The sequence below is a fragment of the Kogia breviceps genome, chromosome 13, assembly GCF_026419965.1.
Source record: "Kogia breviceps isolate mKogBre1 chromosome 13, mKogBre1 haplotype 1, whole genome shotgun sequence".
NCBI lineage: Eukaryota > Metazoa > Chordata > Mammalia > Artiodactyla > Physeteridae > Kogia > Kogia breviceps.
The window spans coordinates 53,473,678-53,499,562 of NC_081322.1; the positions used below are offsets into that span (position 1 = coordinate 53,473,678).

The 25,885-nt window shown below is 39.4% G+C and overlaps 1 protein-coding gene across 7 annotated transcripts; it reads left to right on the top strand.

Annotated features, from left to right (window-relative positions):
• Positions 1-419: 419 nt before the first annotated feature.
• SMPDL3A (sphingomyelin phosphodiesterase acid like 3A) lies at positions 420-22,959 on the top strand. 7 transcript variants are annotated; one of them, XR_010836015.1, is made up of 11 exons: positions 420-2,464; positions 5,950-6,163; positions 7,064-7,208; positions 9,095-9,191; positions 9,963-10,132; positions 10,590-10,770; positions 12,806-12,930; positions 14,846-14,960; positions 16,969-17,083; positions 18,835-18,905; positions 20,312-20,635. XR_010836015.1 is itself a non-coding variant. In XM_067010668.1 (10 exons), exons 1-9 carry the CDS (start codon positions 2,353-2,355, stop codon positions 17,046-17,048), a joined length of 1,239 nt encoding a protein of 412 aa, XP_066866769.1. In that variant the 5' UTR covers positions 420-2,352; the 3' UTR covers positions 17,049-17,083; positions 22,655-22,959. The 7 variants fall into 7 exon arrangements, 6 of the variants coding, with proteins under 6 accessions (XP_066866769.1, XP_066866770.1, XP_066866768.1 ...); XM_067010668.1 differs by lacking the exons at positions 18,835-18,905; positions 20,312-20,635 and adding an exon at positions 22,655-22,959; XM_067010669.1 differs by lacking the exon at positions 18,835-18,905.
• The last annotated feature ends 2,926 nt before the right edge of the window (positions 22,960-25,885 follow it).

Sequence of the window (25,885 nt, forward strand, 5' to 3'; positions counted from 1 at the left end):
GAATGTACAATTATTACTGAATGTCAGGATAAGATGGTCTAGGTCAGGTTACCATTACTAAAACTAGAGTCTACTTTTGTCTTTAAAAGCATGAAACAGAGCATAGAGAGGGTGTTTGCTCCAATAGCTCTGAAAACCTTCATCTCTGCTTCTGGAGGAAGACTGCTTTCTCTTGGTGATTTCAGCCTATGCTCTGATAGAAGCACGGCTTCTGGCCTCTCTATTCTTAAAGATACAAGGGCAAGGATAGGGATTCAGCTTCGTCTCATTATAATCAGGTCAAATAACATCCTGGCATTCATTTCCATAACAAATGTCTGAAAAATGGAAAAGTTTTGGGATGGCCTAGTGGGAAGCAAAGTTACACTGGGTTAAAAGCTCAAGAGTCGCAGTGGAAGATCAAATGCAGTTTTCTAGGAAGATAAATAACAAGTTTATTTACTTCCTAAATGTTTACAAGGTAGTTACAAATCAGTTTCCTTCAAGCTATATTCTATCTCATACAGTAACCTGCCAAGGTACTAACTTTTCTGGTTTGCCTTTTTAAAAAATTTTCAACGCACCTGAAAAGGAAAAACTACTAAGCCCAAAGGCAATTTGACCAACTGGCCCTGGAAGAACACCTCTGAAATTCCAAGATCTCATAGATACTAACTATGCTAAAGGCTGTCTTGTGAAATCCAGTCACGAACCACTTTGTCACTGGTGCAGTCTCTCACCCAGATACACACGCTCACAACAAATTACACCTACACCTGGAACATGGGGACCTACAAGTACATGCCCAGGTGTGAGGTGTGCACCCAGAGATGGTAAGGCTCTGTAGCTTTGTGCTCCTCAGAGAGAGGGTATAAAGGAAAACAAAGCAGAGGGAGTCGAAGGGAGGATAGTGTTTCTACCCATTAACTCAATATATTGCCTTTTTAAAATAGCAAGCATTTCTTAGGTTTCAAAATGTGTATGTCATATTTTATGCTTACTTAAGAAGAATTATTTCACAACCAATTTACTTCCAATAAAGCTGGTTGAAAATTGGCAAAAGAAGAGTGAGAATTGCTATTTTTACAATTTTAAAAAATCCTTTTTCTTTCAAAATGCTTGTCCTAGAAACATGCAAGTTATTTCGCTGTCCTTAAAGTTGTTCTCTCACTTCCATTTTCCTTTTTTTTTTTTTTTTTAATCCTGCTCCATTTTCCTCCACACTCTTGAGGTTGTGGACTGAGAAACTCCAAGGACAATGTTTTCCACAATAGGAAAGCACTTTGGTTCTCCAGAGGCTTTTGATTCATCCTAAAGCTGAAGCAGGACTTGAACAGCCCTGGCAGCGTATGAAGCAGAAAATGGAGCCACCCTAACTCCCATTTCAAAGGCCGTTTCATGAGACACGTTCCCATTAAATTACACAGCATACAAAATAAGGTTTCCTCTGTTGGGAAACAAATACACTTTACAACATCTTTTATGAGGTTAGTAGTTCTGGAGGGTTTTTTCTTCTTCAAAGGAATTCCACGCCCTACAAATTTGAACTACATGTTCCCTTATCTTAAAGAAGTCAGCATCCTTATAAATGGTAATAGAAGGACCACAGAACCCAATGAAGTTTGGGGATCTTGGCTCCTTTGTCAGACTGAGTAGCTTCAAAAATTCCTTGAAGAGTAAAATCAACCAGTTCTATGATTTTTGTATATCTCTGGAATGCACAGAATATGGTTCTGAGACATTGTTCTCAGTTGCAAAAACAAAGAAAAAAAAGCTAAACGAATAAAAAACTGAAACCTAGTGTTTCTGAGCAGTGGTTCTCAAACATCACCATCACTTTAGCGTCACGTAGAGGACGTGTACACACAAACGACTAGGCTTCACCCTCAGAGTCTGTGGCTCAGCAGGTCCCGGGCCGGCCTGGGAATTTTCCCTTCTAACTAGACTTCCCAGGTAGCGCTGACAACTGCTGGTCGAGGCACCACACTCAGACCCACTGTATCCCAAATCTCTGCTGACCTAGTTCAAATCGAGACACTTCGAGGTTCTCTGCATCACTTCTGCGGAGGAGTCCCATGCGCTGAGGGTCAGGTGGCACTTGGGGAAGATGATCTGCGAGGGGTTGCTCCAAGCACATTGCTTCCCAGGCCAGTGCCTGACGCTGAGACACAAACAAGGGCAAAAGCCAAGATAATCGCTAGTCAGCTGTTGAAGGTCAACTGAACCTACTCATTAAGGACTCTGCCCTCTCACGTGACCACTGGGCGTCAACCCCAACAGAGGTCTTCTTCCTCCTCCCCAGCCCCGGGCCCGACGGTCGTGTGGAGCCCCGGGACAGCAATAGGTCTCCCAGGTCCTTGGCCGCGACCCGCGATGGCGCTGCTGGGCGCGCTCGTGTGCTGCCTGCTGGCTGCCTGGCACTGCCGCCCCGGCCTCGGACTGCCTCTGGCTCCCGCTGGCGGCCCGAGTCCCAGTCCGGCGGTGGGTGAGTCGTCTGTACCCTTTTCCTCCCGGGAGCTGCCCAGGAGCGGCGGCCAGAGCGCCTGCGCAAAGCCGAGAAAAGTGCGTGTGGGCAGCAGTGGCCCCGGCCAAAGCTCTCGGCTGCGACTCCCCCTGAGGGGCGCGGGGAGGGCGAGGGCGACGGGAGGACACGAGCTCCAGCTCGGCTAGGCGGGGAGGCCGGTCCTGGCTGCGGACAGTGGGGGGCGCTGCTCTTCCCGTGCAGTTGTTTTCGCTTTGCGTCTCCAGGTGTGTTTTGTGCCCGGGGGAAAGGAAGGAAAAACTGAGTGTCTCAAGGGAAAAAGAAGCTGGGGGTTGGGTGTCCCTTATTTCCAGAGGCCCCGAATCTGCCCAGAGCGGAGGGGGAGCTGCGGGGTCTCGGCTTCTCAGCAGTGTAAATTTCAGTGGGACTGAGTTTCTTCTGTCCTGCGCGTCAAATTTGGTGGCCTTTTCTTCCCACTCCTCCAACATCAGCGCGGTTGCAGGCCTGGCGCTCCGCGCTCGTTAGTCTACGTTAGAACGCACGGGGCCTTCACCTTACCTGGACGCCCCTGGGCTCCCCGCGGGCAGGGCCGATGTTAATTCATTCCCAACGCTTAGCCCAGCGCCTGTACGGAAGTGGTTCTCAAAGTGGGGTCCGGCACCCGGAGCACCAGCATCGCTTAAAAGCGTTAAAAATGCAAGTTTTTAGCCCCACCCCAGACCTGCCAAATCCGAAACTCTCGAGAATTGAGCCCCAACGATCAGTTTAACAAATCGTCCAGATGATTGTGATAGATGCTAGAGTCTGAGAACCACTGGTCCAGAATGGATAAACGTTGGATGAGAGATTTTGTGATGCCACCTGAACCTTCAGTGTTAAAGGTCAAGGTACCCACCCTCACCTCCCTGACTCAACTTTAAACATAATTGCTTTGTTATCTAGAGGGGGGCGAAATGGGATGGGTGGAGTTGTGTTCTGTGTTTTGGGCATAGCTATCTCTGAAACAGCTTAGTACTTGGAGCTGAAATCTCCTCTCTTCTCTATCACTTTACTCTCCCATGATTTCGGAAATGCTCTGGGCAAAAAATGCCTCCTGTTTGTTCAAGAGCCAATCCCTCATGACTCAGCTGTCAGGCAGTTGAAAGCAAGAACTGTCAATCTGATTTCCCAACTGTCAGTGGTAACAAGAAATTGTCCTCAAATACTTATGCGTGCTGCTGGCTTCTGCCTTCATTAAAGCTGTTTTTCTTTAATTATGTGGCTGTTTAGGATTTTGAGATAAAATGTCCTAGAATGCAGGAGGCCAACCCATGGCAAATGCACCTTTTGGTTTTAAGGATCTGATTGCTGAAGGCCTCAGTGACAGCTTTCTGGGGTCTAGTGAGTCTCCAGTTCACACCGCCCTGTTTCTGTAGGGAAGCTACACCCGGGGAAGAGAGAGGGAGAGGGGGAACCAAGGTTCAAAGACCTGCTGAAGTGTCCATTCAGCAGGTTCACATTGGATATATTAATTTATATGCTTTCCGCTTGATGTGACCTTCCCTCTCCCCCTGATCCCACCCAAATGCTAGGACTTCTTTACACCGTGGTGTGTGTGTGTGTGTATGTGTGTGTGTGTGTGTGTGTGTGTGTGTGTGTGCAAATTACCGGTCTCAGCTTTCTGTCCTGTCAAGTCCCAGTGGTCAGAGGACAACAGCCCAGGGAGACTTCACCTGGTTGTGTTTGGCCATAATTTTTTAGGTTTAGTAAGTGAGGACCTGATGGAGTATTTGGTAGGAACTGTTTCCGCTTGATGTGACCTTCCCTCTCCCCCTGATCCCACCCCAAATGCTAGGACTTCTTTACACCGTGGTGTGTGTGTGTGTGTGTGTGTGTGTGTGTGTGTGTGTGTGTGTGCAAATTACCGGTCTCAGCTTTCTGTCCTGTCAAGTCCCAGTGGTCAGAGGACAACAGCCCAGGGAGACTTCACCTGGTTGTGTTTGGCCACAATTTTTTAGGTTTAGTAAGTGAGGACCTGATGGAGTATTTGGTAGGAACTGACATTATAAACAAATAAACAAAAACAACTATTTTAAACCACAACCATAGGTCCAAACATCTGAATTATGATATACTAGCTTCTTTGGGATGCATTATCCCAAAGATAAGATAAGATTGTTTTGAGCATTTATCTAGATATGTTTACAACACACACACATATACATATATACGTATGCGGGAATCTAAAATTTTTAAAGATTATCTGCAGAACAAGAAAGCAATTGTTGTGTAATGAAAAGAACATTGAACTGCGAACCAGAGAATCAATTGAAGTGTGGGCTCTGCCACAGGCCAGGTCTCTGGCCTCAGACACACACACACACACACACACACACACACACACACACAGTATTTTGTATAAATTTCATTAGAGGTGGGAGGGTGAGGCCTCCAGAGGTTCATTATTCATAAATCCCAGGTTAAGAACCTGTCAAGGCTCCATTCTTGGCTTCAAAATGAGGGGTCAGATTTTGTCTCCGCCATTTATTAAGCTGTATATACTAGAGCAAATTTTCTAACTGATCCAGCATTAATTTCTCAACTCTAAAATGAGAACAGTGATTCCTACTTCAGAGAGTAGTTTTGAGAATGAAGTGACACGGTGTATTTAAATTGCTTATCACAATGTCTGGCACATAGTAAATACTTAATAAAGAGAGATACTACTATGATTAACCTGTGTTTCCTTCAATGAAAGAATCTTTCTCAAGATGATTTCCAATCAGGGTTGCTATCAAGTGGGTCTTGGGCTTCTCCCTGAAAACCCAGTGGAAGCATCTTCTTTAACAAATGCTTCCCTTAATATTATAAACATCTTATACAAGTGTATGATAGAAGATGTTCTTCTGTTAAATAGCTTTTAAGAACCTCTGGCAGTGGCTATTTTTGGCTGAAAGCTAAACTGAAGACTCATTTTTCATTAATGTTGAGAGGCAAGGTTTTACAAGAAATTAGGAGTGAGATTTATTAGTTACAAGTTCTGCAATCTATTCACTGTGTGACCCTAACAAAACACATCATATTTTTTGTCCATTTTTCTACAAGAAGAAAATAAATAAATTCTAAAACCTTAAATTATACAAAGAAGGAGACATGCTATTAAGATACAATATGGGATTATTATTGACTTCCCAGAAGGATGTCTCCATATATATCACTATGCAAACTTATGTTTGTCATGTAGTCTTTGTTAAGTAGTCATGCTGTGAGTGACTTCATCAGTTCTGATGCGTGTAAATAGTAAATTCTAGTAAAGTCTTCCTATTGTCTTTAGAATCCTTATTTCTGACAGGGAAAGAGTGTATTTAACTTCAGGACATATGAATATTTAAATTACTAAGGCTTTTCTCTATCACAGGGTGGAGCAACTGTCTCATCTTACTGTAAATATTGCTATGGGAATTCCAAAAGAGAAGTAGATTTAACAGCATTTATTTTCTCATCACCAGGACAGTTTTGGCATGTGACTGACTTACACTTAGACCCTACTTACCACATCACAGATGACCACACAAAAGTGTGCGCTTCCTCGAAAGGTGCAAATGCCTCCAATCCTGGCCCTTTTGGAGATGTTCTATGTGATTCTCCTTATCACCTCATTTTGTCAGCATTTGATTTTATTAAGAATTCAGGACAGGAAGCATCTTTTATGATATGGACAGGGTGAGTGATTATATAAATACCCTTAGTTACTCAGTATGTATCTACAGTGTCCTAAGCTTCATTAGAATGCCGAATTTCATAAGAATATGTATTACATTTTGAGAATTCTCGGGGTTTTAAAAAATACTAGATCAAATTAATCAACATTATTAGGGATAAGAAAAACTTTAAAAGACCCAGTTTTATTTTGTTATTTATTTGTTTAGAATACAGGCTCTAGAAATATGTCCATGTTAACTAAGAGATGAATCCATAAACAGTGTATTTGTGTCAGTGTCTTGAGGTGTTTATTAATGTGATAATAGGTCTTGATTAAGTAATCCAAAAACAAAAGGCAACAATGGGAGTTAACCTGTGATAGCGATTTTGCAAACATCATCTTCTGGTGGTGTAATTAACAAATTCCGTCCATCATGATAGAGTGAAGAGGCCTAATATTTCCTGGACCTGCAATAATGACCGTGGCACTGTTTTAATTTATACATTGTAACTCATTTAATCTTCACAATGGATATTATTATTCCCATTTTACAGATAAGGAAATGAAGGCACTGAGTATCTAAGTAACTTGCCCAAGTGCACACAGCTAATAAATGGCAAACCTGGCACTTTTGGCCCTGGAATCTGTGCTTTTAATTCCTAAAAATTTTTGCCTCTTATAAATCTTCAGTCAGGCAGTGAAATAGACTGAGATTTCCAGTTTATCTTTTGTATTTCACAAATTTTCCTTTTTATAGGCGTCTCTGTGGGACAAAGGTAAATGAAGAGTAGTTTATCAACTCTATCATCTGTTGATTTATAGGGGAATTTGACAATGACAATACAGCAAGGCATTACACAGCAGTCTAGTGACTTTTTTAGAAACTGATTTTGTTCTCTATGATTCTGTCTCCTTTTCAGGGATAGCCCACCTCATGTTCCAGTGCGTGACCTCTCAACAGACACGGTCATAAATGTGATTGCTAATATGACAACCACAGTCCAGAGTCTCTTTCCAAATCTCCAGGTGTTCCCTGCACTGGGTAATCATGACTATTGGCCACAGGTAAATTTGACCACAACTTCTAGAAATGCTTAAAGGATTTTTTCCATCAGTAGTGTCAAAATTATGCTGATAACTAGCTGATGATAGGGCACGGGAGGGGCGCTCATGGAGGCGGAGTTTGCTCTTAATGCTAACCATTGAGGAAGGCAAGACAAGTGCTTTTGGGGACTTGAAACGGACTCCTAATAGTTCATAAAAACTTATATCCATAGTGAGATTTTAGAATCAAATTACCTAGTTTGTGAGTTATTAATTGTTGATTTCCTTTGTATTCTTCCTCAGTTTCTCCTTTCTTTTGAATAATTTTGTTCATTTGAATTTCCATGTTCAGGTTAGCAAAAACGGTTAATGTTGACAAATGTTTACATTTTTCAGAATTTCTATTAGGCATACTAAGCTCCCCATACTCTGATCTAAGGTGGATTGTGATTAAAAACAAATGCATAGCAAATCGTCATAAGAACCAAAAAGGGAGGTCCATGTTCAAGATGTGACTCAAGGCAGAGAGCATGTTCAGAATTTTTTTTTTTTTTTTGTGGTACGCGGCCTCTCACTGTTGTGGCCTCTCCCGTTGCGGAGCATAGGCTCCGGACACGCAGGCTTAGCGGCCATGGCTCACGCGCCCAGCCGCTCCGCGGCATGTGGGATCTTCCCGGATCGGGGCACGAACCTGCGTCCCCTCTATCGGCAGGCGGACTCCCAACCACTGCGCTATCAGGGAAGCCCTGTTTTTCTCTTTCTAACTTACTTCACTCTGTATGACAGACTCTAGGTCCATCCACCTCACTACAAATAACTCAATTTCGTTTCTTTTTACGGCTGAGTATTATTCCGTTGTATATATGTGCCACATCTTCTTTATCCATTCATCTGTCGATGGACACTTAGGTTGCTTCCATGTCCTGGCTATTGTAAATAGTGCTGCGATGAGCATTGTGGTACATGGCTCTTTTTGAATTATGGTTTTCTCTGAGTATATGCCCAGTAGTGGGATTGCTGGGTCATATGGTCTTTCTATTTTTAGTTTTTTAAGGAACCTGCATACTGTTTTCCATAGTGCTTGTATCAGTTTACATTCCCACCAACAGTGCAGGAGGGTTCCCTTTTCACCACACCCTTATAGAACAAGGAACTCTACTCAGTGCTCTGTGGTGACCTGAATGAGAAGGAAATCTAAATAAGAGAGGATATATGTATACGTACAACAGATTCACTTTGCTGTACAACAGAAACTAACACAAGACTGTAAAGCAACTATATACTCCAATAAAACAAACAAACAAAAAATCAAAAACGTGGTTATAAGTCTTCATTGAAGAAGTTAAAAAGCTTTATACTAGTATTAACATTTCAGAGGACTTTGTTTAATTCTGAAATCCATCTCCTAGGCATGCTACACCAGGTCCTACATATTCAGGCTAAAACCTGCCTTCAGTGTCTCTACAATAAGCATAGTCTCACGTCCATTCTATACCCCAGTCACGCTGAAACAAGGGCTTGTTTCTGTATATGGCACTGTGTTGGTGTCTGGGCCATTATTTTTGCTTCGATTCCCTTTCTTGTCAACTTGATGAAATCATTATTCAAGTTCTGGTTCAAATGCTCTTGTCACTCTCCCTGCTGACTCTCTGGCCTAGACTTGATTGTTCTTGCTTTTCCACTCCCAGAACCCTTGTGGTGGTACCTAGCACATTGTCTTATAGATGATTGGTTGCATTCTGTCCTCCATCTCCCCAATTAAGTTATAAATCCTTGAAAATTAAGTCTCTCTAGTATCGCTGCATCTCCAGATGCCTAACATAGCAGTAACCGCTCAAGTGATATTTAAATGGATTCATCCATGTATCTTTAGAGTTTCAATGGTGGATTATATTGTTTGTGGCCAGGATCAACTGCCTGTATTCACCAGCAAGGTGTACAATGCAGTAGCAAGCCTCTGGAAGCCATGGCTGGATGAAGAAGCTATTAGTATGCTAAGGAAAGGTAGGTGACAGATTTACTCATCCCTATTTTATCTCTATTTTTTTAAATCTCAGTTCATGTTCTTTAGACTTAGATCTTTAATGTTTGCTTGGTGTACCAGTTCTACAGAGTCCCTGTACCCAGTTTTTCTGGAGGCCTTATCATGTTTGAAGGCCGGGGAGTGGGATGGATGGTGAGTGGGCCCAGGGCGAAGAAAGCAGGGGCGGAGGGTCCCAGTGGCTGCAAGGTGTTCTGTCACCACGGGTTCACAGGGGTGAGTGGGGTTATACCTTTAAGTCTCATCTCACCTGAGATTGTAGCAGGTCTGGTTTATCTGACATTTCTTCCTCAGTATTCTCTGGCAAGATCCATGTGTGTTCCCATTCTTTGGGCTTTAGATTTCACAATATCTCTTATCTTAATTCCCCAAACGTACAAAAGTAGAGATTGATGTATTACTCTTTCTTTTATAAAATTCAGTACCTCATTGCCTAGTGCCAAAACGTTTAGTTATCTTTTCATGTGAATGTCGGATACAACTGTTGTTACCTCAGTTTGTGGAAGTGGCAGCATTGGACTTGACACATAGTAGGTTTTCGATACATGTTTGTTAAATCTGAGTCTTATCCAATGACAGCCTATGTATGTGCAAACTAAAGAATAAGAAATAAGTATAACCTGCCTAAATGGATTGAAAGCCTTAATTAAGATTTTGCTTTCACAGTATCTGTGTATCTGTGTGTGTATTATTCCATTTGAATATTTGAATGTGTTTGAAATTTGTTTTTATAGGTGGCTTTTATTCACAGAAAGTTTCAACTAATCTGAACTTTAGGATCATCAGTCTCAACACAAACTTATACTATGGCCCAAATATCGTGACCCTAAATAAGACTGACCCGGCAAATCAGTTTGAATGGCTAGAAAATACACTGAACATCTCTCAGCAAAATAAGGAGAAGGTAGATGCCGTAGACCAACATCATCATGGGATAAACAGAGGGTTAAACTTGTATGCTTATTAGACTTGAGTGGGGTCAGGTATTAATGAAAGTATTAAAATTTAAAGATGTTCTTACATGAAACACTTTGTGATTTGCCTCTGCTGTTGTTGCTTGTTTTATTTTGCTTTTAATGCTCTGGGGATTGAATGACATCTGTTGATATTTTTTTAAAAATTTGAGCAACGTCACAGTTACCTTACATCATAAACCATGTAGTTCAAATAGACAAGTGCAAATATAGGGCCATTAATAGTTTCATAATTTCATCTCTTTTTCAGTAAATAAATAGGAGAAATGGTATATTTGCTTTCTAAGATTTAATTAATATACTTTCAATCTTAGATATCTAAATCATTTTGTTGTGAAAAATGTGCAAAAAGATTATCATCAGTCCTCTTTGTGTTTCTTTCTCCAGGTGTACATCATAGCTCATGTTCCAGTGGGGTACCTGCCTTATTCAAGGAGCATCACGGCAATGAGAGAATACTATAATGAGAAATTGATAGATATTTTTAGGAAATACAGTAACATCATTGCAGGACAATTTTATGGACACACTCACAGAGATAGTATTATGGTTCTTTCAGATAAAAAAGGTAACATAACATTCTCTTTGCCTCTCCTCAGTCCAAGATGCTAGAGCAAAATAGTGAATATCCATTCATTTTTACTGATCCAGTATATTAAAAGTTTTATTAAATCTACCTGCCAGCACCTGCATTTTCTCAGTTACCTTCTGTGAGTGATGGCAACTGTCCAGGTCATATCTAGTCCTGCCACTGGGTTTCTTCCTTTTAGCTCCACAAGGCCACCATCATTTGACTGCTGTTGTCACAACAGCCTCTGAAACCCTCAGTTCACTCAAATGTTCTTTTAGGTCCTCAAGTTTAGAGAATCACTCTTTTTTATTTACCTGCTAGACTCAAGTTTCCTTTGATATGACTAGATTTACTTCTCAGAATTTAAAGGGCAAAGCACAATTTACTGTTGGTTTAAAATAAATTAAGCTCCTACTTTTCAGTGCTTATCGACATTGTCATCTACTCAGCACTAAAAGGAAAAAAAAATAGAAGAAACTCTAGCATTAAATAAGACAACGATTATCCTTTTTTTTTTTTCGATTATCTATTTTTAAAGATAACTTCTGTATAAGGGCAAGAAAACTGAGAGTTAACAAAATGAGTTCTGATTTTTTAGTAGTCAGCCAGGAGAAAAAGCAGTATGTTGGGTTTTTTTTTTTCAGTAAGTGGGGAACATTTTTTTTTTTTTTTTTTTTTTTTGGTGGTATGCGGGCCTCTCACTGTTGTGGCCTCTCCCGTTGCGGAGCGCACGCTCCGGACGCACAGGCCCAGTGGCCATGGCTCACGGGCCCAGCCGCTCCGCGGCATGTGGGATCTTCCCGGACCAGGGCACGAACCCGTATCCGCTGCATCGGCAGGCGGATTCTCAACCACTGCGCCACCGGGGAAGCCCAAAATTTTTTTTTTTTTTTTTTTTTTTCTTGCAGTACGGAGGCCTCTCACTGCTGTGGCCTTTCTCCCGTTGCGGAGCACAGGCTCCGGACGCACAGGCTCGACGGCCACGGCTCACAGGCCCAGCCGCCCCGCGGCACGTGGGATCTTCCCGGACCGGGGCACGAACCCGCGTCCCCTGCGTCGGCAGGCGGACTCTGAACCACTGCGCCACCAGGGAAGCCCTAGTGGGGAACATTTTTGAAATGCTTTACCTTCTTCATCTAGAATGAGTGGGCTTGGTAAAAATGACCATTTTTCAGCATTTGATAGCTTTTTTACTCAGAAATTTAGTTCTATAATACAGGGGTCCCCAGCCCCTGGGCTGCGGACCTCTGTCTGCAGCCTGTTCGGAACGGGGCCGCACAGCGCGAAGCCTCATCTGCTGTTCCCCATCACTCCCCATCGCTCCCATTACCGCCTGAAACGTCACGCAACCCCCACCCATGGGAAAATTGCCTTCCGCGAAACTGGTCCCTGGTGCCAAAATGGCTGGGGACTGCTGCTATAACAGATATGTATAAAACATGGTGACACTTACATCAAATTCTTATTATATAATTATTGGGATATTGTTATAGGTAGAGTACAAAAAAACTAGCTTTGTATATTTTGTGTGTGTGTACTTGTAATAAGTTGGATAGTTTTATTATAAAAAATTTCAAATATATATATAGGTAGAGAGAATTAGAAGACAAACCCCCATGTACCGTCACTTATATTCAATATCTATCCAGATTTTGTCACATTTATTTCACCTATGATTCTTTATTCTTTTTTTTCTGAAGTATTTGAACATAAATCTCAAACATCAAATGTATTTCAGCCCTACATGCTTCTGTATTCATTGCTAAAATATATGGATAACTTACATAATAATAATACCATTAACTTACCTAACAAAATCAACAATCATTCTTTTAATCTCTTCATAGTAAAACTTCCCCTATTTTCTCAAAAGTGTCTCTTTAGTGTTGTTTCAGATCAGGATCCATCAAGCATCACACATCATTTGGCCGTTACTTCTGTTAACCTCTTAATCTGGAATTTGTTCATATTTTTAATATAGTTAGACTCAATTATTAAAAAATATATGTTTATGTACATATATTTTGTCTAGGAAATCCGATAAATTCTTTGTTTGTGGCTCCTGCTGTTACTCCAGTGAAGAGCGTTTTAGAAAAACAGACCAACAATCCTGGTGTCAGACTATTTCAGTATGATCCTCGTGATTATAAGTTACTGGTAAGTTGGTACAATTTTAGAATTGACCCCATATTTATGCATATCTTTGTAGTTTTCATTAGTTTTGTTGAATGTTTTCAGTGCAGCTATTGTGAGTTGTACCCTATGTTGAAATCTCAGGATGTTTTTCTTCTTTTTTATATTTGGAATGTCAGCACTTTCTAAGTGTGGGTTTATGAGGTTAGCCTTTGGGAAGCTGTTTCTGTCTTCTAAGGTCTTCACATCTACTTAGATAAGGATTTCATTGGGTAGCGCCTTGTTTGTGGACTTACATACATTTGAAACTTTTCACTACTCCATATTTGTTATTAATTACTCTTCTCCAGAACACAGCAATGAAGAAGAATGTAGGCTCTGAAACCATACTCTCTCCTGAGTGGTCTTACCCTACTTCTCTGTGTCCTAGTCTATTCCCCTTAAAACCGGGATTAAAATATTACTGACTTCACTGAGTTGCTGTGAGGACTACATGAACAACTATTCTTAAAGCACTTGGAAAAATGCTTGACTCACAGTAAGCACTCAATAAATGTTGGCAAAATTTTTTTTGTAAAGAAAATAAATTGAGTTGGAACTTTTGAGATGAAAGCTCTCTGGAGCTGGTACATGACTCTATATATCAATGCCTGGCCTTTTGAGGCCAGGCATTTAGCTTATGGGTACTGCCCCTTTCAACAAATATAGTTTGAAAAGAATTTCTCAATTAAAGTCTCTATTGATGTAACTGTATTTTTCTCCTAGGTAGATTTAGTAAGAGATAGATTTGTTAATCCCTAGAGCATGTTTTTACAAGAAAAGATAGGGCAGGAAAAATCTGGCTTAATCCATAAACATTAAATTAAATGAGGAGATAAAACAATTGATAAAATAGTCCAAAGGAATTTTTTTAAATTTATTTATTTATTTTTGGCTGCGTTGGGTCTTTGTTGCTGCATGTGGGCTTTCTCTAGTTGTGGCAAGCGGGGGCTTCTCTTGTTGTGGAGCACGGTCTCTAGGTGCACCGGTTTTAGTAGTTGTGGCATGTGGGCTCAGTAGTTGTGGCGCACAGGCTTAGTTGCTCTGCAGCATGTGGAATCTTCCTGGACCAGGGCTTGAACCTGTGTCCCCTGCATTGGCAGGCAGATTCTTAACCACTGCTCCACCAGGGAAGTCCCCAAAGGAATTCTTTTACAACTATTAGTTGCCTATTTTTGCATCTGAATCTCAGATACACGCACACACACACGTGTGTGTGCATGTGTGTGTGTTTATACTGACATAGAAAGATGTACCTGATATAATAATATATCATTTTTAACAGTGCAAAACAGTTTGTATAGTTTAATTTCATTTTTTGAAAACGCCAAAAGATAGAAAATAGGTATATATATTCTAAATATATTTCTTTGTACATAAAGTCTAGAACAGCACACATACACTGGAGTGCTGGTCAATGTTTAACAGCTGGTTCACCAGGCAGGGGGATTTGTAGTGTTTGCCAATTTCCATGGCATAGATACTCCCATCATGGCCAATTCCAAGCTGCCAAAGTGATACCACCTAACTTGCAAGATGCCTGAAAGTTTGACAGTCAGCATTTGTGGGCTGGTACAAGCCACCTCCTGCATATGACTGATTTATACACAGCTGTTAGCAGTGGTTACTTCTGATGTGTGTGAATCGAAGGCTTTTTATTTTGTAAATCCCTCTGTATAGTTGGATTATTTTCTATTATGTTCTTTCATTATTTTTTAAATGAAAAAATATATAGATTTTTCTATCGGGACTCTTTTTCTTTAAAAGCAATGCACAGTTCTTAAAATGACTATACTTTAAATTAAGAACGTCACATAAATCCTAACAAGAACTCTTCTTGATATGCAGTACTTCATATGCCAAAAAACGAACTAGGCTTTGTTACTCTTTTTAACTATAGGATATGCTACAGTATTACTTGAACCTGACAGATGCTAATCTAAAGGGAAAATCTAATTGGAAGCTGGAGTATAACCTGACCCAGGCCTATGACATTGAAGATTTGCAGCCAAAAAGTTTGTATGAATTAGCTAAACGATTTGCAATCTTAGACAGTAAACAGTTTATAAAATACTACAATTACTTCTTTGTGAGTTATGACAGTAGGATAATTTGTGATGGGAAATGTAAGGCCTTTCAGATTTGTGCAATTATGAATCTTGATTTTATTTCTTATACAGATTGCCTCAAACAATATTATATAAAGCACAATCCATAGTATTTCATAGTCTGTACTCATAGAAAATGTATCATTGCTCTGTTTCTGAGATCAGTTTGTGGCAATTGTTATGCAAAGCTTTGTGAGTTATTGAGTGGGCAGGAAGAATTCCTGTCTATGCTTTTTTATGATGCCCAAAATGTAGGTATTTTTAACATCCTAAATTTTTATTATATCGAATGTATCTAAACTGCCCATTACTAGAATGATGTTTGGATGTAAATACCCTATCTTCCAGTTTATATAATTACCTCTAATTTATACTCTTGTTGAAATTGTCATTTATACAATAAGACAAAGTACTTTTCCCTAAGTATGATGAATTATTTTTAATATGATAATTTTCTTTTAATTAAAAGTCTTTTAATTCATTCTTCTGGAAACTTCATGTGTAAACTGAGGTTCAGGCAGTTTTAAGTATCATGAGGTTGACACTTTATGCACTATCTATACTCTTGGGAAAACACCAAGGTCACATTAGGGCCGTCTCTGAGTCTATGAAACATCACGGGGGGCTTCCCTGGTGGCGCAGTGGTTGAGAGTCCGCCTGCCGATGCAGGGGACGCGGGTTCGTGCCCCGGTCCGGGAAGATCCCACATGCCGCGGAGCAGCTGGGCCCGTGAGCCATGGCCGCTGAGCCAGCGCGTCCGGAGCCTGTGCTCCACAACGGGAGAGGCCACAACAGTGAGAGGCCCACGTACAGAAAACAAACAAACAAACAAAAAAGCAACATCACGGGCCATGACCTCACTAGCTGTCTTTATTCTGTGAGGGAAGGGGAGTCCTCTTTAGTAATAAGTTTTAAGGAAGAGAATGTCACGGGAGAATGGCTAAATATTTTATCAAACTTTAAAAATGCAGAAATAGTGTTTATATATTGCTAACAGATACATGTAATAGATCCCCCCTAAAGAGGTGTGTTGGTAAACATCAAATACAGGAATGTTGGAGGTTAATGAATGGGAAAGTTGATTGGGAAGAGATATATAAGGGGATTTAAATGTGTTGGTAAAGTTTTATTTCCTAGTTCAATCAATTTCCTAGTGGCTAGGTTAATGTTAGCTCTATTTTTCTTTATATATTTTTAAATATATTAAGTACTATAGAGATCCAGCCTTTAAAGTTGATGATTTTGGCTCTTCTATGGAGAGTGATTCATAATGAAAGCATGGAGACACTGGGGGGGTTTGAAGTAGTCTAGTAGAGAAGGGATCGTGGGGGCGGGGCTGAGGTGGTGGCAGTGGAGAGGAGTAGCCCTTTTGTGATATATTTGGTAAGTAGAAGCAGCAAGATTTTGTTGATGGCAAGGATGTAAGAGATAAAGTGCAGAGAGAAATAAAGGATGACTGCTAGATTTTTGGCTGGAGAAACTGGTAGATGGTTGTGTTATGAGGGAGTTGGGATTACTAGAAGAGGAGAGGACTGGTGGGGAATGAGGGGCACAGAGCAACAGATTAGGAGTACTATAGTGTATTACAGCTGATACAGGCTACCAAGGAATTCCTCTAGTTCTTTAAACATTTTGCTCTTCTAATCATCTCTAAATTGAGAACTTTAGGATTTCTTTTAAAAAATAAATGAGTACCCTAAGAAAGCAGCCAAACAACTCAGACTCTACTACTATGATTGTTTCTACAATATTTAAAATTTATTAGGAGTAAACATGACTTACTTACAGGAATGTATCATCTGCCTGCCTCCCCACTGGTACTGCCTAAATCATTCTAGACAAACATCAGGAACACTTAAGGAAAGGATAAATAGTATTAATTCAGTGATTGATGAGCTATCTATTCTTTTGGTAGAGAATGGATTTTCTCAAGCTACAGCATCCCCTCCTTGGGTGGCTTCTCCTTGGAGCGATTATGTGTGTAAGCATAATTAGGCAACCTTTCCATGAACACAGAAAGAAATAACAAGGTAAGGATCATGTTTATTTTATAATTAGTTTTTCAAAACATACCTGAAGTTCCTGTTTTACAAAATTCTCCTCATTAAAATTTAGTGTGATTCATCATCCTTAACTTTTAGTAAAACACATGTCTTTCTACAATCTGTTGTTTAATTCTAAACAAATCAGTATAAAACTCCTCTCTTTTATTGTAAAACTTCAGGTCTTTTGCATTCTATGCTATGCATAGTACATTCCTTTATGAAAGTTCCGTGTCCCCAAACTGGTAGTTTTAGGAAGATGTCTGTGAGTGTCCCCTGACCATTGCCTTGTAGGCTTGCAGGACTGTTCTTCATGCAGGACTAGGGACCCAGTGGTCCTTTTGGTTTCTGTAGCCTTTGTTCCCGCCTCAGTGAAGACTCTTTCCTCCCATCACCACCCCATATTCTAATTAACATAGATTGTCAGTTTCTAAACACACATGTAATTATACATTGCAAAAGTTTTTCAATATGTATTTTTGATAAATTACTTGAATTCAAAATACGTAACTCGAAACTCAACAGTAAGAAAACAACCCAATTTTTTTAAATGTCAAAAGATCCAAATACTTCACCAATGAAGAAATACGAGTGGCAAACAAGCATGTAAAAAGATACTCTACAACATTAGTCATTAAAAGAAATGTAAACTAAAAAGTAAAAAAAATTTAAAGTAAATAAATTACTACTACACACAGATTGAATTGTTTTTTGAAAAATTGACCGTGTCGAGAACTGGTGAAGACAGAACTGAAACTCTTACATATTGTTCTTTTCTCCCCTTTTAAAGTGGTACACTTTATTGGATTAATTTCTATTCTTTTATTAGCTTCAGATGTAGTATATATTTCAATTTCCTAATTTATTATAAGGTTGGGATTTATTTATTTTTCATTTTTAATGACATTTATTGTTTTCTTTCTGATATTACAAGTGATACGTGCTCATTGCATTCAACTAGAAATACATAAAAGGATAAAAGTAAAAAGTAACAATCACCCATAATCCCCACCTCTCATAGGTAATGACCATGAGCAGTTTGATGCATTTACTCTGTGTCTACATATGCATATAGTTTTAATAATTAAAGAATAATTGACCTACACCACTATGTTAGTTTCGGGTGCATGACATTTCTTTACATTACAAAATCATCACGATGAAAAGTCTAGTTACCGTGTGTCACCATACACAGATTTTACAGTATAATTGACTATATTCCTCATGTTGTTCATTTCATCTCCGGACTCATTTATTTTATAATTGGAAGTTTGCACCTCTTAATGTCCCTCATTTATTTCACCCATACCCCCATCCACCTCCCCTCTGGCAAGCACCTGTTTGTTCTCAGTATCTATAACTCTGTTTCTGTTGAGTTATGTTAGTTCATTTGTTTTCTTTTTTAGATTGCACATATAACTGAAATCATATGGTATTTGTCTTTCTCTGTCTGACTTATTTCACTTAGCGTAATACCCTCTAGGTCCATCCATGCAATTACCCATTTCTTCACCTTTGCTCACATTGTTCCTTTTCCCAATCTAAAGTCCCCCATTTCTTGCTCTCTCTAATATTGTTTTTCTTAAGACCTCACATAAAAACTACCTTTGTTGTCGAAACTTATCTAACCTCTTCAGGCAGACTTAATCTTCTCTCCTTAGGGCCACCATCGTACCTTATTTAAAACCATCAATGCCATTACCACTCCTCCTTTTCTCTCGTTCCCTCTCTTCCTTTAGTTCTGAGAGGACAGGGCTCTGCTTTACCCAACTTTGTATCCCCGTCACCTAACACAATGCTTGACAAATAGGTAAGTAAGCTTTATAATGAACAGTATCAAATTAATGAAATTATATCTATGTTGGGAGATATTTTTCTCCATTTCTTGCTGATGCCCAAATTCTTTAATGACTAGATAAAACCATCTATTATTATCATTAAGCAGCAGAGATTAAAGGTTGAAGATAGAACTGTTTGGCTTAGGCAGTCCATTGATGGAAACTTATTTACACTGATGGGTAACGAGCTGATTAGTCAGCCATCCTACGTGCCTGAGAGCATACTGATTCCAGTTGAGACGGAGAGGATGGATTCTGGCATTGGCATTGGCGGGTTGGGGAAAGGGAACTGAGAAAGGATGTGGGGATTTTGAGACATGAGAAAAGAAGGGTAGCCTGTCCTCTCACATGCTGGTAAGGAAAAGGGCTTAGTGAGTAGAAGATCATCGAGAGGCCATATGATAAATTGATGAGGCCAGGGATTCTAGTTTGTGTAGTTCAAGGTACTTACCTCTCTGTAATTCAGTTTGTCTCGCCAATTAAATGAGAGTTATAGCATCACCTGATTTATAACATTATTGTGGGAATTAAGTGAAAATGTGAAGTGCATAGATCAGTTTCTGGACATTGTAAGCATTATGTAAAAGTTATAAATATTAATATGATTTTTGACATTGTTAGATGCCCAAAGGGAACAGAGTAGATTTGACAGGGACTTGGAAGTACAGAAGATGGAAGGTGAAGTTAAGGAAAACAGAACCTCATACTTTTCAGTGTTGTTCTGGGGAACATTCAGTTTATACACACATAAAGCCACAACCACTGTGTTTTGTATGGCACAATCCTCTCCACAAATATGTGTAGGGTTCCTGTAATGTTCCAGGCACTGTTCTATGTGCTAGGTAAACAGCAGTGAACAAAACAGACGAAGATTCCTTCCTTTACGGAGCTCATTCTAGCATGTGCATTACTGTGATGAGTGTGTGTGTGTGCGCGCGCGCAGGCGTGGGCACAGCTTATGGGGAACACTGCCATTGAACCGCATTGCACGTAACGAAAACTGATTTAACAATTAAAATATTTTAAATATTTTTAACAGGATCACCTTCATTACAATGGACTTCATTCCCAGAAACTATTTAGTAGGGGTTGTAACTGTCGTGTCACAAAACAAGAGGGTCAGAAATACTGACAACTGTATTACAAAGATGTCCACTTGAGTCTTTGCTACTTGGGAAGAATGATAAAAAGTTGCTAAAATGATTGCTTTGTCTAAAACCATATAATTGCAAAAACATGGAAATGGCTATCACAACATAGAAGGAAAATCTATGTTCTGATCAGTCTGTCAGGCAGGTTTTGTTATTTTGCAGATTAATACTGAGGTTCCTGCCGGGTACTACTTACAAAATCCCTTTTTATGTGTGTGTCTTGAAAGCATTTATTCTCAGATCACCCGGACAGCAATGGGATTGTGCTTGGAACAAGAACTGGAGTTACAGGGAATGTTGTGATATAGTCTTCACTTGTCTTCTTTCCTGTTAAGCTTGAAAATTACTGCCAAGTGATATCAAAGCACCATAGCAGCAGCCTGAGGCAGTTTTTATTCACCTGAAAATTCATTAACCACCAGTCCCCTTAAAATCTGGCTGGAATCTTTAGCTGAAATATCTGTAGTTTCTTTTAACCCTTTATTTGTTTGCCAAGAGTTGGTAGCATTGATTTTAGATATATAAAGATATTAAAATCCTTTGAAAATTTTAAATACTGTCTACTCATCATTATCTTTTAATGGATATGTTTGCTACAGAAGAAGGAACCAAAATCTTTCATTTGGAATCTTTATGCTTTAGAGGCAAAACAAGATCTTTTCAATAAGAGTACATTTAAGATGTTATTTATCTTCTACATTTGAGCATGATAGACCACAGAATATCAAATTGGGGGCTCCCTTGTTTAGAAGCCATACTGTGTTTATTTAAGTTACTCATATGTTCAGTAATTATTTTTATGGAAAAGGGAGTAGATTCATACATCTATTCATCAAACATTTTCTTAATGCCTGTTATGTGCAGGGCCTGTAATTGAAACCTGAAACAAAAAAGAAGACATATACATAAGTGGACAACTAATAATTATTATACTCACCACAGAAAGAAATTGTAACTATGTGACATGATGGAGGTGTTAACTAATGCTAAGGTAGTAACTGTACTGCAGTATAAAAGTATATGAAATCAACGTGTTGTACACAAACTTACACAGTGTTATATGTCAATTATATCTCAGTAAAGCTGGGGGGAAAAAGCGCTATCAGGATACAAGGATCTAAGTCCAGAAATTATATCCACCCTTCAAATTCATACCACAAACTCTTAGAATGGACATAATTAAACGTTAGTCTTTAGAGACATTTCTCTGAACCACAGATACTTTTGTGCCAATCAGTGCTGCAATTTTTAAGTAGATTTGAGCCAAGAGTGGGACAGAAGCATTCTAACAAAGTCTTTAAGAGGATTTACATTAACTTGATAATAAAACTTTCTCCCCCTCCAAAAAAATTACTATAGTAGATTAAATCTTACTGGTTTGCTCTCTTATTTTGCCTGATCCTTTATAGTTATGAGTTCTTGGGTTTTTGCATTTGATTGAGGATTTTAACAAATTTTCTAAACATATTTTTTGGTTCTTGAGTTGAGTTATTTTAAAAATACATCCCCTCTCTTGATAGTAGAAATCTAGGGTGTTTCCAGTGTTTTATCATTATAAATGTTATGAGGGATATTCTTATATATCAATCTTTAAGTAAATTTTAATTTTCCTAGCATTCATTTCTGAAACAATAATTACTGGATCAAATGATATGAAAAATTATAAGGCTGCTGATGCCATTTTTTCTTCATATGAGATGGTATATTCCAATTTATACTCTTGCTAGCTAAACAGAGAACACACTCTTTACCAAACAATGATTACAACCTTTTTTAAGACTTTCAACTCCAATAAAGATGTTAAAAAAAAATGGAAAAAAAAAGACTTTCAACCATGTGATTAGTGATATCTTATTACTCATGTATTTGAATAAACCACTTTTGATATGGAGTAGTATCAAAAATTCTAAAAAACAAGGTCTGGGGCAAGACTACTCTGGACTGAACTAGTATGTTGTGCAGTGTCTCTCCATCTCAATTTCACACACAAACTAGAAGATGGGCTGTACCTGGTGACTGTATTAGACTGTGTGATAGGATTATAGATTTTAAGTCCTGAGCCACCCTCTTCCCCCACCCTCCATTCCTCAAATGCACAGAAAATATCTAATCCATTTGTAACACATTCAGTTGACTGCAGTATTATAGGTACAACTTGCTGAAACAGAGTTGATCACTATCTAGACTCGACTCCTACTTCTCAGGAATAACATTATTATGATCATTGTTATTTTTGTTGAGTTTCAACAATAACCACAGGCTATTAAAGTCATTTAAATCAGTCTCGATTAAAACATAAACAATTTTGAGATTATTGTGATATTTTCACAGCATTTAAAATTGTAGCCCATACTGCTTGAAACTGTTCTCTGGTGTGTTCTTAATTTGCCCTCAAGATCCTCTTTGTTGTCACTCTTGACCTGAATATATATATATCTTGCCTTCTTTGGTTGTATGGTGGTCTCCAAATGAAAAGTTCATACACATGATGATAAGTACGGTTATCTTTAAAAAGGTTAGTACGTGAAATATCTCTATCCAAAACCAGAGGATAAGTTTGATTTTTCTAGGCCGGCTCTTAAAAGGCTCTTGAATCAGATCACAAAGCTTGATTCCACCTTTGGTGGAGATGGATGCAGCAGGACTTCAGGACCTGATGCTGCTCTACGCGCGTCCCCACAAAGTCCATATGTTGAAATCCTAACCCCCGGTGTGATGGTACTAAGAAGTGGGGACTCTGAGAAGTAATTGTGAGGATATAAGGAGAGGATGGCCATCTGCAAACAGGAAGTGTTACCACCAGACACTGTATCTGCCGGCACCTTTTTCGGGGACTTCCCAGCTCCATAACTGAGAGAAATAAATGTTTGTTGCTTAAGCCCAGTCTATAGTATTTTTGTGATCGCAGCCCCAACTGACGAAGGCTTGTAGTGAATTCCTTTTGTTCTAATCCCTTCCTTTTCAAGCGTTCTTCTCATGTCTTGACTTCCCAGGTAGCAGGAATTGCGTGTTGTCTAAGCTGATATAAGAGTTTGATCTGCTTAATGACCTGCTCATATTTATGTTTGCAAGTTAATAAACTGACATTTATTTTTCATTTAGAAAAATTAGGTGTCAAAATTCCTTAAAAGCTGATTTTAAAAATCGTAAATATGCTTTAACATGAAGGCTGTGTAGCAGAGAGGTTAAGAGCTCAGCTTTTGGATCAGGACTGCTGGGGTTCAAATTTCATCTCCATTACTTATTAGCTGTATGACCTTGGCAAGTTTCTGGGCCTTAGTTTCCTGATCTATAAAATATGATGAATATAGGATTTATATGACAAAATTATGGTATGCATTAAAGGAATTAATACTTATTAAGTGCTTAGAATATTATCTGGCAAAAAACCACTATATAATTATAAGTTAATATCATTAAATAAATGGGGTAAGCTATGCATACCTGTGAACTAATCTCAGTTTTCTTTTTCATTCCATATCTAGTTCTAAACCTTGTATATCTCCTATTCAATATTTTTTCACAATCAATTTTTAGTAGGCTCAATGTTTTGATTATTTTGCTTAGCTCATTTAAAAGGAAATTGACATTTGCATGTTAATAACCTGGAATTAAACATTTTTCATGTATGGATCTTATCAAATGTCTCTGTGAAAGAGTCTACAAAAAAGTCTATCAAAAAAGGATCATATACGGATCTTATCAAATGTCTCTTTGAAAGAGTCTATCAAAAAAGGATGTATAGGGCTAGGGCTTTCCTGGTGGCGCAGTGGTTGAGAATCCGCCTGCCGATGCAGGAGACACGGGTTCGTGCCCCGGTCCGGGAAGATCCCACATGCCGCGGAGCGGCTGGGCCCGGGAGCCATGGCCGCTGAGGCTGCGCGTCCGGAGCCTGTGCTCCGCAATGGGAGAGGCCACAACAGTGAGAGGCCCGCGTACCACAAAAAAAAGAAAAAAAAAAAAAAAGGATGTACATACGAACCTTCAAATTGCGAATTTTCAAAGATGTGAATGTGCGTTCACATGTCCAATCACGTAAGTTAGTTCACGGTCTGGCATACATTGTCACGTGCCTGCATCCTCTACAAGTGGTTGTGCTTTTGTGTACTTTACTGTATAGCAATGTATAGAGTACAGTAGTACAGTATCTTTATTTCAAGCCCAAGATTTCCAGAAGCAAGAGTAAAAGCAGTGGTGATGTAGCTGGTACTACTATACTTTTCAAGGTACTGTACCGTAAGATTAAAAATGTTTTCTTTACTTTTTGTGTTTGTTTTTTATGTATTCTTTGTGTGAAAAGTATTATAAATCTATTACAGTACAGGACTATATAGCCAACTGTGTTAGTCGGGTACCTAGGCTAACTTTGTTGGACTTACAAATACACTGGACTTACAAACGTGCTCTCAGAATGGAACTTGTTCTTATGTAGGGGACTTACGGGGGACTTCCCTGGCAGCCCAGTGGTTAAGACTCTGCACTTCCACTGCAGTGTGATGCGGCCAAAAAAAAAAAGGATGTAACTTGTTACTGTGGAAGTCTCTTTAGAAGAGGAGACTGATGATATGACAAAGATCTTAACTACAGCCAAGCAATATGTGAGCTGCTTGGTAGTGTTGGATGCATGAAAGTATGCATAGGTAGGGATAGGCAGACAAATGTGTAGGTAACATAGATAAGTAGCTGAAGTATCCCGTAAGCAGAAGTAATGCAGATCTCAGGGCCAGAGTAAGTGAGAGCTGGTGCATTTCTTCTGGTTCAACTCATTTCTAAGCTCACCAGTACCATGAATGTAAATAATTTATAAAGTATTAGCTAACAATCTCTGCTCAGGAAGAACAGACTTACTATACTTACACTGTGTTTTAGATGTCATTTGATGATCTTTGGTCAGTGTTATGATTTCTCCAAGTGTTTCTTGCAATAAACATGTGCACTTTCAAGAAATGACTCTCTTCTCAATGTTTACATTAGAAAATAAATGACATGCCAAGTGTATGCAATTCACAAAATGTCTGCTTATGAATAATTAACGGAGTTCACTGGAAGCTTAAGATGTAACAGACATCATCAGCTCTGGGTGTTACCACACAACACTGCATTCCCTTCTCATTCTTTCCTCACCCTCTTCTTATTTATTTGTTTCTCCTATATCTTGACACCTGCCCCTCACTCCTGACGTTGAACTTGCGGCTTTCTCCAGGTGTGAACTCCAGACGGTATTCGTGTGCACACAGTGCCTGACAGGGTGGGGATTAATGCTGGAAACCTCTCCCTCCAGCAGCCTCAGGGTCTCCTTTTCTTTCACGCTTTAGGGATGTTTTGTCAGCCTTTGAATGCTGCCTCTTTGGTTGCCTTTGTGGAGACAGCCTGTGCTCAGAGGTGATTTACTTGCAAGCTGATTGCCGCTCGGAGCATGACCAGTCTCAGTCAGCCAGTCAGGGCGCCCCCAGCTCGTTACATCAGCATCGCATGATGGGGAACTGGGCAGCACCAAGCATCTCTCCTTGTTGCCTTTTTTTTTTTTTTTTTTTTTTTTTTTTTTGTCTTTCAAGGAAAGAGAAGAAAGCCTGGGAAAAGAGAAATCGATGCCTGCTTTTCCTTGAGAATCACTGAATGCTCCTCACTGTAACACCAAGAAAAAAATTTTAATTGATGTTCTATAACAGGAGGGGGGAAGCAAAGGGGCACAGAAGACTGAGGGGGAAAAAATTAGTTTAGTGAGACTTGGGTCCAGTATATCAGCTTTATCTGTTTTGGCACTTTATTGAACCTTCCCCTATAACTCCCTCCCCATTTTT

Bases quoted from the DNA above. Each gene is read 5' to 3' on its own strand.
- SMPDL3A (XM_059083890.2), top strand. From the start codon at position 2,353: ATGGCGCTGCTGGGCGCGCTCGTGTGCTGCCTGCTGGCTGCCTGGCAC. The intron at 2,465-5,949 runs GTGAGTCGTCTG...TCTCATCACCAG, and splicing joins GAGTCCCAGTCCGGCGGTGG to GACAGTTTTGGCATGTGACT. The intron at 12,931-14,845 runs GTAAGTTGGTAC...TTTTAACTATAG, and splicing joins CTCGTGATTATAAGTTACTG to GATATGCTACAGTATTACTT.